General features: G+C 56.3%; 1 protein-coding gene across 1 annotated transcript in view; it reads left to right on the top strand.

The window, feature by feature from the left end:
- MRPL36 (mitochondrial ribosomal protein L36) overlaps positions 1-2,343 on the top strand; it is a 5,782-nt gene extending 3,439 nt beyond the window's left edge. Inside the window, exon 3 of the mRNA XM_010857139.1 lies at positions 29-2,343. Within this exon, the coding sequence (XP_010855441.1) occupies positions 29-338 (310 nt within the window). The 3' untranslated portion in view covers positions 339-2,343. The remainder of the gene's footprint in view (positions 1-28) is intronic.
- Positions 2,344-12,783: the final 10,440 nt, after the last annotated feature.

Below are 12,783 nucleotides of genomic sequence, written 5' to 3'. Positions count from 1 at the left end.
TGTGACAACTTCTCCTCTCCGTCCCCAGCCACGACATGGCCACCGGCCTCCTAAGGAGAGTGGCCTCCGCCGTGGGCCCGCTGCTGCAGCTGGGGGGCCGCCCGCTTTCCGCGCTCGCGCAGGGTCCCCCGCGCGCCGGCCCTGCCACTCACACGCCCCCCGGCCTGGTTGCCGCGCTCCTCGCCGCGCGCCCGGCGTTCGGCCTGCAGCCCGCCCTGGGCTTCAAGACCAAGGGCGTCCTCAAGAAGCGCTGCAAGGGCTGCTACCTGGTGAAGAGGCGCGGGCGCTGGTTCATCTACTGCAAGACCAACCCAAAGCACAAGCAGAGACAGATGTAGAAGCCCTGCCCGGGAGACGGTGCTGCCATACGGAGAGGACAGTGGCACGTGAACACCCTGCAGCGTTCCACCGAGCAGACCCCCTGCGGCCTGGCCTGCGGCTCACCTCCTTGTGGCCCGGGACCCGACCAAGCCAGAGCCCCACCTGGAACCGGGGCCCTCCTACCTCCAGTGTGAACTCAGCTGTGTTGGTGCTCAGGCAGGCAGATGGGCGTCCGGTGGAGGGAAAGCTGGCTTTGTCCAGTCAGAGGGCATGTTCTTCCAAGGCTGCCCTGTCTCTGTTCAGCCACACCCACGCTGCAGCCTGTGGATTCAGATTCATGTCCTCAGCATTCCTGTCTCCAGGGTGAGCCGGGGAGGGCTGGATAGCCATCTGTAGGTCGCAGAAGAGTCAACTCGTTTATACCTGTATAAATGTATTTTGGATATTGATTTAATGCGTTTACCATCCTTGGTCTGAGACTAGAAGTGTGCGTGCATACGTGTGTCCATGTATGTGTGGGTGCCGTGTGTACATGCATGCCCTTGTAAGCTGCTGTGTGCCCTGTCTGCATGGGTGCATGAGTGTGTGTGCTCAGTGGGTATGAACTGAGTCTGCAGAACTGCTTCTGTGGACTCCACAGACTGTGATCTGGAGCCGGTGTCCGGGGTCACCCGTCACAGGCTACAGTGGTGAATGTGTGAGTCGCTCTTTTCTGGGGCTCGCTCGTCCCTATTTAAAGGTCAGAGAACGACTGTCTTCTTCCCGGTACCCAATGGGCCAGCACTACAGCCCCGGATCACAGCACGACAGGAAGATCAGCCGAGGTCAGGAGGCAGCAACCCGTGACGATCTTTCAAGCACAGTGTGGACGCCGGGGGTCAAGAAGGAAGACACTAGACAGGCTTGCCCGGCAGGTGCACTCCACACCTGGTGGGAACAGCTGTTGCTCTCCTGCTCTGCTGCCCCGACACCCCTCCGTCTGCTCCATGAAGTCCAGGAGTCAATGGCTTCGTGAGTACGCACATCAGCACTGCCCTCCGATGGAAAGAGCATCAGATCCCCCAGGCTGGCGTGGCCTCGCCTCCCTCCTGCTGCGGAGAGGCCACCCAAGGCCCGGCTCTTGGTCCCCAAGGGGAGCCAGTCCCGGCCCTGAGGTTTCAAGTCCAGGGTACAGGGTCCCACTCTCAGGGTGGCTCCCTCCATGCTGAGGTCACGGTCCTGCCCTCCTGCTTCCCCTCTGAGAAGTGCAACCTCGGGGGTCCAGGTTTTCTTACATTACCAGCCAGGAGCCAGGCCCGAGGTACCAGTCCATGACACCCCCGGAAGGTGTGGACACTTCCCTCTCGCTGCCCTCAGCCCCCAGGGCAAGGGGTACTGTCACCACGTCCTATGGAACAAGACAGGGGCCCGTGTGTGAGGGCCACACAACAGGGTAAAGGTCTCAGGTGCCAGAAAGAGCATCCCCGGGGAAGGGCCATGCAAGCTGACAACAATGGGTGGAAGGCGTGAACAGGCACGCATCCAGGCGGCCCCACAGAGTTGTGGGTGTCTCACCAGTAACCAGGAAATGAGACAAACGCGGAGTGCGTGTCTGCCCATCAGATTTGCAGGCGTTAAGAAGCACATTATCCATGGGGAACTCTGGCCATGAACGGAGCTTCCCATAAACTGCAGGTGGCGGTGCCTCCAGACACCAGGCAACTCTTGTGTGTAAAACGCACGTTCTTCCTGACTGCGCTCTGGGCGTCATCTCAGTGAGATGCTTGCACACACAGGAATCCATGGGCTGCGCTTATCAGGGCAGAAGAAGCAGTCAAAGGCTCTGCCGGGGGCGCATGGTCAAACCGATGATGACGTGGTCCCAGGAGCGTAGGGCACGCGGCCCTGAGCTAAGTGACAGGGCTCTCCGAGCCGTGACCAACACCAGCCCCGAGTTTCTGATTATCAAGTATACAAAGAAAACTGGACGTCGGGGTACAAAGCGTGTCTTCTTTTGTGAACAAAATAAACTCTTAGAAATGTGTATGTGTGTTTTCCAAGTAAAAATAGTTGGGAAACGGTGTAAGAAGCTCTGGGGCAATGCACACCAAGACAGCAGTGTTTGCGGTTCTCGGGGAAGGGTGGGATGGGATGGGAATGCAGGTTTACTTTCGGTGTAGGTTTCTTGAGGAGTTGGGTTTATATCTCACTTTGATAAGTGGTATCTAGGAGGAAAATGTAAACTTCTGTGAACAATCTGCTTACTGAAAAGAATGAGCCAGAAAGATGGAGAAAGAAAAAGCGACCCTCGGCCCCTGCAGGCCCCTCCTGTCCCCAGCCACGCACCCAGGGGGCCCCGTCTGTCAGGGTCAATGTGTGTGCGGGCTGACGCCATGATGGACTGGCCCGGAGTCCGAGCTCCCAGGCCTCCCTGAAGCAGGATGACAGCCAGCTGTCCACGCGGGGCCTGCCGCTCCCCGCCCCCTCCCGCCGCCACTGTCCAGCCAGGACGCAGTTGCCTTTCCCGGCTTCACCTGACATCAGTGAGCCGCCGCTCGGAGCCGACCCGAGGCTGCAGGCGCCTGCTTGCATTCAAGACTTTCCAACCTCAGTCTCCTGGGAGGGCTGAGGGATGCCCGGAGCGTGAGCCCCCGAAGCTGGAACCCAGTACAATTCATTCTGAGCATTTCTTTCTTCGGTTTTTGTTGAGACACATGACATTATATTAGGTTCAGATGTACAACATCAAGATTCAGTATTTGTGTATATTGCAAAACAGTCACCACAATAGCCTAGTTAACAGGCACCACGTGTGGTCACAGAGTTTTCTCCTTGTCCTGAGCACTTCTAAGGTTTAGTCTTAGCAGCTTTCAATTGGAACTTTGAACCCTTTCTTTTGGGGCTTCTCTGGTAGCTCAGACTGTAAACCATCTGCCTGCAATGCAGGAGACCTGGGTTCAATCCCTTGTTTGGGAAGATCCCCTGGAGGAAGGCATGACAACCCACTCCAGTATTCTTGCCTGGAGAATTCCATGGACAGAGGAGCCTGGCAGGTGGGGTCACAAAAGAGTCAGACAGGACTCAGCGACTAAAGAACAACGACATTGGACGCTCAGCTTGACTCCGTATCTTCATTCTGTGAACAGTGCTGCACAGGGATGCAGATTTTTTTTCAAGTTAATATTTTTGTTTTCTTTGGATAAACACCCAGAAGTGGAGTTAATGGATCATATGGTAGTTGTTTTTAATTTTTTGAGGGCCCTCCATGCTCTTTTCCCCTTCTGTACTTCTTTAATCTTAAAAGATGAAGTGGGGACTTCCTTAGCTGTCCAGTGGTTAAGAATCTGCCTGTCAACGCAGGGGACATGGGTTCAATCCCTGGTCCGGGAAGATTCCGCCTGCCTGAGAGCAACGAAGCCCACATGCTGCAAATTCGGAAGCCAGTAAGCCTAGAGCTGTGCGTCCTGACGAGAAGGTGCCGCAGTGATGAGAAGCCCCCGCTTACCCAGACTGGAGAGAGCCCACACAGAGCAACGAAGACCCAGTGCGACCAAAAAAGCCAGAGTTAGTAAGTAAACAGAAAGAAGTTAAAGAGCACACAAGAGCTAGAGGGGAGCGATAGGGGGAGGGGTGGGAGGGAGTCAGGAGGGAGGGGCTGTACATATACTTACGGCTGATTCACACTGCTGTGTGGCAGAAACCAACACAACATTGCAAAGCAATTATCCTCCAATTAAAAATAAAAATTAAAGCATAATAAAGGAGACCGTGGTTTCTGCCCATCCCCAGCTTGTACTGTCCTCTCCACCTGACTTACATGTATTTCTTTATCAAATCACACACCAGGCAGTTGTTTGAGAAGTTTCCTTCCATCTTCTGTCTCCTCCCAACGAGGACCCCATCCTTCCTCCCACAGGCACTTGGGCTGTTTTTGGCTTTTTGTGGTTGCTGCAAAATTTAAATCTTCAAACAATGGGCTCTCCCTAAACTTAAAATGTGAAGTCTTAAGAACTCACTGAATCGTTTTTTTCATCATGATAAAGGAATTTATTCTTTGGGAAGAATGAGAAAAAGACCTGTTTTGAGAGTAAAATCCTTCCCCTGACACAGCAGCTCTCTGGCTGTGCTTTGGAGAGGCTGGGTAAGCAGCTGTTGGATCATGTTTTATTCTTGTGCCTTATGAGCTGATCGGCTTTACAGAGTGCCCCCCTGGTTCATTCCAAATGGGCACAAGTTTAAGATGGAAAGTAAGGAAGGAAAGAACTTAGTGATCCTGGCTAGAAGCCAAGATGATTTAGGGGCAAAAGTGGGAGTGTCACTTCCCTGGGCTGCTGTAACAAACTCTCAGCCTTGGTGGCTTCAAGCAACAGAAATGCATTCTCACCCCCTAGTCCAGGACCATCTCATCACGACATCACTAACTCCATCACGTCTGCAAAGACCTGTTTCCGGTAGGGTCACATACTCGGGTTTTAAAGACATAGCTTTGGCAGGAGGTGCTGTTTGATTCACTACAAGTGGTATCAAACACTTTTGAAAACAATTTTCACTTAAATTAATTATCGCTACTAGATGATGTATTCAAATTGTTCAACATGCAAAACGATGCCCAAGATGCAGTGCTGGTCTTTCTCTCCAACTCCAGACCCAGGCTCTCTCCCCAGAAGCAAGCTTGATCATCCTTTAAGTCCTGAGAATCTACAAGCAAATTCCTGCAACTCCCGGACCTGCCCTGTTTTGAGCACTGTCCTAAAGTTGAGGACATCTGGACGGTGCTCGTGTCAACAACCGCGGGGCACCCTCCCGTTCCCAGGCGGTTCTGCCCCAGTGTCTTCAACAAGCTGATGTAGGATAATGTAAGTGTTGTTTTCAGGTTAGGGCATTTTGCTGCGTCTGTATGAATTTTTTTCTTTTTACTTTTTTGCTGTGTAAGGCATTTTGTCCTGTTTTGTAATTGGTGGTTGTGATTTCCAATTAGAGATCAGTTATTTTTTCTTCCAGGTTCATTTTTCAGTTTTAAAAAGCACAGGAAAAAAGAATGAGAAATTGACGGAACAAAGAGCGCTGTCTTGCAAGAGTAGTTGGGGGTGGCTGCGTGGTGCTTAAACAGGAAGAGAGCTGTCTGGAAGCCAGCTCTGGCCAGCCTCTGGGACCCAGTCAACCAGCTCCCACGTGGGAGCTCAGACAGATTCCTCGTCTGGCTGGCATCATGAAAGATTCATTGTCTTCTCCCCAGAAAGTGATGCGTGTTCTTCCTTATATAGTGATGCCATTATACTAAGCACAAAACAAACCACAGTGCAGAAATACTGGCAGTTCATTTCAGCCTTTCAGGAAGTCCAGAGTGCGGCTTTCTCCTAAGATTTCTGTCTAAAGCTGTAATGATTCTTTCGGTAGTTGATGATACGGAATCGCCTATTCTAAAACGAAGCCAGCTTTTCTCTTACAACTTTTATTGGTTTAACTGCCTAGCTTGTTGTTTGAGATGATAGAATCAAGGAGTCTTCTCTGGGAAGTGAATCAGACTTTGTGACTCACACTCATTTGTCCATTTCTTTCGCATTATGTTCTGCGCCAGACACCTGGCAGGTATATGGATTCCTACATAGCAGTCGTGCTGGCTGATAGCTTGACAGTATGAATCAACTGTGTACTGTCTCCACTGCAGGAGACAGAGGCTGGAAATAGCACTCACACACACGAACAAAGTACACAGTGCCTCGCCCATGGCACGGAGCAAGGCCATCAGAAGGCTGCGGGCTGTTACGGCAGCATCGCTTTCTGTCCTCTCGTTACCCGTAATTCTCGGTGCTTGATTTCTATTCTAATGGCACCCTCTTGACACAGTATGGTGGCTGGAGCTCCAGCTATTATGTCCAACATTCCAGGCAGTCAGAAAGGGAAGGGTTAGAGCACAAACTGAACACCAGCTGCCCCTGGTCCTCATCCCTTTCATCCTTTTAAGCAACTTTCCCCAATTCACCCAGCAATTTTGCTTACTTGCCAGAGACTGCCCTGGACGCAAAGGAGGAGAAACTGCCTGTAGCTGCATACGGGGCTCCGCTGCCCAGGTTCCCTCCCCCGGGAGGCAGGCAGAGCGGCAGAAAGCCCGGGGGCAGAGGCTGGGGCGGTCCCGGGTGTGCTCCGGGCGGGTGGTGAGCCAGGCTCCCCGGTGTGGGGCAGGAGCGCGGAGGCAGACTGCAGGGAGCTGAGGGTGACCGGGGGGCTCTGCCCAGGCTGGGCTGGGGCGGGGGGACAGACCTGAGAATCGAGGACGCCCCACCCCCAGTCCAAATGAGGGGGTGAGGCACCACGGGAGCAGGAAGGACCCCGGTGAGGGGGCGACAGGCTGATGGCCCCCAGCGGCAGGCCGGGGAGGATGTGTGACTCCAAGTTCAGTTGATCCCGTGAGAAGCAGTTTTACGCGGCACAGCCTTCCAGCTGCCCGGCTTTCGGGGAAGTGTTCAGATCAAGACCCTAAGCTCGCACTTCGAGCCTTGGCTGAGGCTATATCCCTGCGTGGGGATAAACTCCGTGGGCTGGCAGGAAACACGGGGCATCCGCAGCCGCAAGGGAGCCATCTGTGGGTGTGGACACAGGGCACTGGTCTGCAGGGCGGACGGACACCTGCCTGGGCGCCTCCGTGAGTCAGGTAGTGGCCTGGATAGTGGCAGATCAGCCCCGAGTGGGGGAAACGATGGTCCCAGCAGAGCCGCAAAGCGCAAACAGTTTCTGGTCTGGGGCTTCCGGGGCCTCCGACAGGGCCACGGGAGCCAGAAGCCTGAGGCTCAGCGAGCAGGATCCGGGGCGTGTTCGTGGGAGGCGGGATGGTCTGTCATGTGGGGGGTGGGCAGACATGTGTCTCCCTGCTCCGGAAACGGCCCTTGGTGACCGGCGTGGCCCAGTGAAGGTGGGCGCAGTGCCGCCTCTGCCCAGGCCTGGAGGGGCAGTGCCTGGGGTTGGGAAGCGAGGGGTGCCCCTCCGGCCACCACGGGAGGGGCACAGGGTGCGGTGCGGCAGGGGTGCCACCTGGACTGCGTAGGTTCTGGGGGCCAGGAGGGTTTCTGGGTCAGGGGTCTCGACCAGTCGCTCTCTGCAAAGACCCTCAGCTGGCTCTGCAGCTGCAGCAGGTGCCCATGGTGACCGCCTGACCACCCAGAGCGCTGGCCGCTGAGACAGCACATGGGGCAGGCAGGTGGTGAGCCCCGGCGGGGGCAGGCACTGGCCTGGACGTCTGACGAGCAGGCCCCCGTGGATTGGACGAGCATGCAAGCCACGGCCTCTGAGTCCCGTGGGTCACCCTCCCACTGTGGGCAGGCCTCACCCGACCAGGGCAAGGCCAGGAGCCAAGTCCACTGGCCCAAGAAGGAGGCACTCAGCCCAAGACCGACACAGACGCCCCGCCAGAGTCCCCAGCCTGCAGGTGTGGGCGCGGTGGGGACGTCACACCTCCCCAAGGTCCCCAGACGTGGGCCCCCGGCTCTCACAGGCCAGCTCCTAGACTGCATCCCTCTGGGTCCGTTTCTCTGGACAGCCTGTCTAAGTCCTTTCAAACCGTGTAGCAGAGACCCACAAGCAGTGGCCTGTGGACACCAGACGCTCATTTCTCAGGGTGCAGCCCTGTCGGACTCTGGCCAGAGTGTCCTCCCAGTGACTGGCTCCTCCAGGCACCTCCTGGACACCCGCCCTGGGAGCCTTCAGTGGCCACGTAGCAAGATCAGCAAGGCTGGCAGGTGGACGCCACTCAGGGGGAGGTGGGCGAGAAGCCCAGGGGTCAGTCTGGCCAGCCAGCTGCCCGTGTGAGATGAGAGGACTCCACCATGGCCACACCCGACAGCCACAGTGGGGGAGACCCCGACCCGAGAGGGAGACGGCCCCAGAGGCAGGAACCGCGTGAGAGCATGGAGCTGGGGAGACGGAAGGCCAGCGCGCCGCAGCGGGACCGACCAGACGCCAGTGGCCCCCTGATCCCGCCTGGAAGCCCTCGCCCCAGCGTGGCAGTCAGAGACGGGGCTTTGGGGAGCGCACTTAGACAGGGTGGCAAGGGTGGGGCCCTGGAGCCCCGACACGCTGCCTGCCTGGTGTGTGAAGGCCCCAGGGAGCTCATGCTCCGCCCTGTGGGGACACTGCGGGAAGGTGGCCTCCGCGGGCCTGGGAAGAGCCCACTGACACCTCGGTCTCAGGCGTCCAGCCCCCAGGACTGTAAGGAAAAAATGCCTGTCGTTGAAGCTGCACATCTGGGGTGCTGGGAAGGCCGTCTGAGCTAGAAGAGCAGACGGGTGAGCCCAGGTCATCTGTGTAAACTCCAGACGCGCCTGGGTACCAGCTGCTGGCAACCCCGTCAGGTCCAGCCCCAGCCTCATGCCACCGCTGCACACAGACCCGGGGGTCATTGAAGAGTCATCCTCACCTTCATCTCCTCGGGGGCGCGGAAGCCCCCACCCCCATGCACGGAGAGGTGGGTCCACTTCCCCGAGAGCCTTTTGCACCTCCTGCCCAGGCACCCCCCGCCCCCGGCTGGCCGCAGCCTCAGACGGAGGCCTCAGAGGCCATCTTCTCACGGGTCTGCCGTGGAACTTGCAAGGATTTTTAAGGCGAAAGCTCTCCTCCTCCTTCTCCTCCGGAACACACCAGACTTGGAGATATTTGCCCAGAGCATGGAGACGGGTGGCTTAGCACCCCAGGGAGCTCAGCACCTAGGAGAAGTCCGATGGGTGTTCCCACCTCCCTTTTAAACCAAGTTCCTGCAGAGGGTTCTCCGTGAGTGTTTGCAGACAAGATCCAGCCAGACTCCCCAATCTCGCTCTCTTTTCTAATAAACCAGCGTAAAGTAGAATTTATTTACATAAAGCAGTGATCCGTGAAGGTTACCATAACACCCAGGGACCGTATTAACCGCTTGAGTGGAATTCATTAGAAATTAACTACCACTTAAATTAATTTCCGCGCAGTCACAGGCCGTAATAGCAGGTGAGGACCGTCCATCAGCTGTGCTGACAGGGGACCTGCCACTGATGATATTTATAGGTGGGAGCTGGGCAGGGAGCAGGCGCCCTGGGCCCAACTCGAGCCCCAGAGAAGGCGCTGCGAAGCGGGGAGTCCACTTAACAAGGCACCAGCCTCCCTAACCCACCCTTCCCAGCTGGACCTGAGGCCACAGGAAGAGACCCTGACCGCTATGACTTGCAAACAGAGCAATGACCTCTGAGAAACCGCGTCATGAAGTTTTCTCATGAGCTGAACTTGCAAGGGCAGGGTGGGCTTTCCCCAGAACCATTAATAGTGCCGGCCCAGAGCCCAGGTCCTGATTCCTGCTCAGGACCACCCACAGGGACTTCCAGTGACTCGGTCACCTTAGGGGAGACTTCTGATGATGAGGAGATTCACTGGGGCTCCTTTGAAGGCATGGCGTGTGTGTGCGTGCACGCGTGTGGTATATATGTGTGTGGTGTGTTTGCGTGTGTGCATGCGGTACGTGCATGAGTGAGGAGATCCACTGGGGCTCCTTTGAACGCATGGTGTGTGTGCGTGTGCACGTGTGTGGTATACGTGTGTGCAGCGTGTTTGCATGTGTGGATGTTGTATGTGCATATGCATGGTGCCTGCATGTGCCCGTGGTGTGTGCACATGTGTGTGCTCATGTGTGTGGTGTGTTTCCATGTGTGATGTGTGCCTGTGTGTGCACACATGTGTGGTGTGTGCTCACACACAGGGAGTCTGTGCGTTGTGTACGTGAGTGTACATGTGTGTTCATGTGTGGGGTGTGTTTCCACGTGTGATGTGCGCCTATGTGTGTACACATGTGTGGTTCATATGCACACAGGGAACCTGCATGCATGTGTGTACATGTGTGCTCAGGTGTGGGGTGTGTTTCCATGTGTGGTGTGTGCCTGTGTGTGCACATGTAGGGAGCCTGCACACACGTGTGCACATGTGTGTACATGTATGTGTTTGCGCGTGGGGCCTTTTCCCATGTATGACATGTGCCTATGTGTGTACACACGTGTAGTGTATGTGTGCACAGGGAGCCTATATGCACGTGCGTACTTGCGTGTACATGTGTGTTTATGTGTGTGTGTTTCCATGTGTGCCTATATGTGTGTTCACGCGTGTGGTGTGTGCACATGTGGGGAGCCTGCGTGCATGTGTGTACATGTGTGTGCTGATCTGAATTACAAAGCCGAGGGAAACCGCTCTGCCTGCCGGGGCTGCACTCCTTGGGGTGTTGACGCGGTGAGCAGCTGGGGTCTGGCGCTGAGGACCACGCTGGCGAGTCCTAAGGGTCCACTGTCCAGCTTTGGGTCTGTCAGGCCGCCTGCAGTGTCCCTCGGGGACAGTTCTGAGACAAGGGTCGGACGCCCCATTTGGACGAAGTTGAGTGAGCTTCTCTGGGGACTGAGGCCCCAGCACCTCTCTGTCCCCTCCCCTCCAGGCCAGAAAGCTGAGTGGTGGCCGGGCCATGGCCTAGAAGGGGATTGGGCTGAGGGCCAGGGAGGAAGGGCCCCTGGAGACCCCCCAGCAAGACCACCAGGGAACTCTGGGCTGAGAGGGCTGCAGCTCGGCCCCAGGGCAGGTGGTTGGAGACCTGGTTCTCAGGAGAAGGGGGAACCTCCAGGTTTAGCTCCCAACCAGAACCACCGTTCGCTGGGGCTGCCCCAGCTTCCTCGGGAAAGAGCAGGCAGGCGTGTCTCCAAGCCAGAACGCGAGGTGGACCCACCCATAGGAGAGGAGGACACACCCACAGTAGACGTGGACACAACCACAGGAGACAGCCAAGGTCAGGCAGGACACAAACTGCTGGGGGCCTCTGGGCCTTGGGAGCGAGGGGAGCGGGGAGAGATGGAACCCCCCGCCCCCGCCCTGACCGTCTCCCGCCTAGACCCCTTCCTTGGCTGGTAGGGTCTGCTTCCGTGTGGTTATGATCGGCCGGGACTGTGTGTTCCTCTTAATGCAGAATTGTTTTCTAAGCCTGCAATTCTGCAAACTGGAAAACAGCATATAGCCCGAGGCACCCAGAATAATGCTGGTGTCGCGCGTTAAGAAACATATTTGTTCCGTGCCCTCCGAGGACAAATGATAGACATGTAAAAACGTCCCCCCGCTTTCCTTCCTGGAATACTTAGTTCAGAATTAACTTCTGTCAAGGAAACATGGCTTCGGCCCCCGCACCGTGGTATTTCCCAGGGCTTCTGTCTTCCTGGGAAAATGCTGCTCGCTGTTTGACACCTGTGATTACAAGTTTACAGAACCCGTGCACGCTCCTGCGGCTGCTGCTGTGTTTCTCTTTAGGAAAAGCCACTCATTACAAGCACACAGAAGCTTTCTTTCGGGAGAAACAAGTCAATTCAGGGACGTGGTCGCCCCCAGCGGAGCTGGCCCGTTTTGTCCAGGTGTCTGGGGAAAACCGGCCCCTAGAGCTTAGGGGAGAGAACAACGTCCCTACCACAGACCCGGCCTCTGGTCCCCGGGGAGGAGAGGAGCTGGGAGAAGGCACCCAGGTGACAGCTATGGGAGTGCACATGGATGCTCACGTTCACGATGCGCGAGTCCACAGTGCACGCTCCTACACGGATGCACACACCCACACGCTCACACGTGCACACACACACACAGATGCACACACTCACATGCACACTCCTACACGGACGCACACATCCACACGCTCACACGTGCACACACACACACAGATGCACACACTCACATGCACACTCCTACACGGACGCACACACCCACACGCTCACACGTGCACACACACACACAGATGCAGACACTCACATGCACACTCCTACACGGATGCACACATCCACACGCTCACACGTGCACACACACACACAGATGCACACACTCGCACACTCCTACACGGACGCACACATCCACACGCTCACACGTGCACACACACACACAGATGCACACACTCACATGCACACTCCTACACGGACGCACACATCCACACGCTCACACGTGCACACACACACACAGATGCACACACTCACATGCATTCACACCTACACAGATGCACACACTCACATGTGTTCACACATACACAGATGCACACACTCACATGCACACTCCTACACGGATGCACACACTCACATGCACACACCTACACTTAGGTGCACATATCAGGCACTGTATACACACATGAATGCACCCCCTCATGCCCATATGCCATGTGTACAAACATGCACACACTCACGTGTATGCACACACACCCTGCCCTCTCCAGGACAAAGGGCTGGCCTGGGCCAGACGGCAGTAGACAGAGGTGGTCACTGCAGCCTGTGGTTCCCCACAGGTGCCGTGTTTCTGGCTGGAGGGCCGGGGAAGCCCCAGAACAGCTCAGGAAGCACAGCCCTGGCCCTCGAGCCGTCCACGTGCTCACACGCTTTTGCCATCGTCCGGAAGTGTGAGGGGCCGCCTGATGCTTTGCTGTCCTCGTTGCCACAGCGGGGGCCCCTGGAGCCACCTTCTCACACATGGGGC

The sequence above is a fragment of the Bison bison genome, unplaced genomic scaffold, assembly GCF_000754665.1.
Source record: "Bison bison bison isolate TAMUID 2011002044 unplaced genomic scaffold, Bison_UMD1.0 scf7180017864377, whole genome shotgun sequence".
Classification (NCBI taxonomy): Eukaryota; Metazoa; Chordata; class Mammalia; order Artiodactyla; family Bovidae; genus Bison; species Bison bison.
The sequence above is the reverse complement of the archived record's forward strand: the minus strand, read 5'-3'. Positions and strand labels throughout refer to the sequence as shown.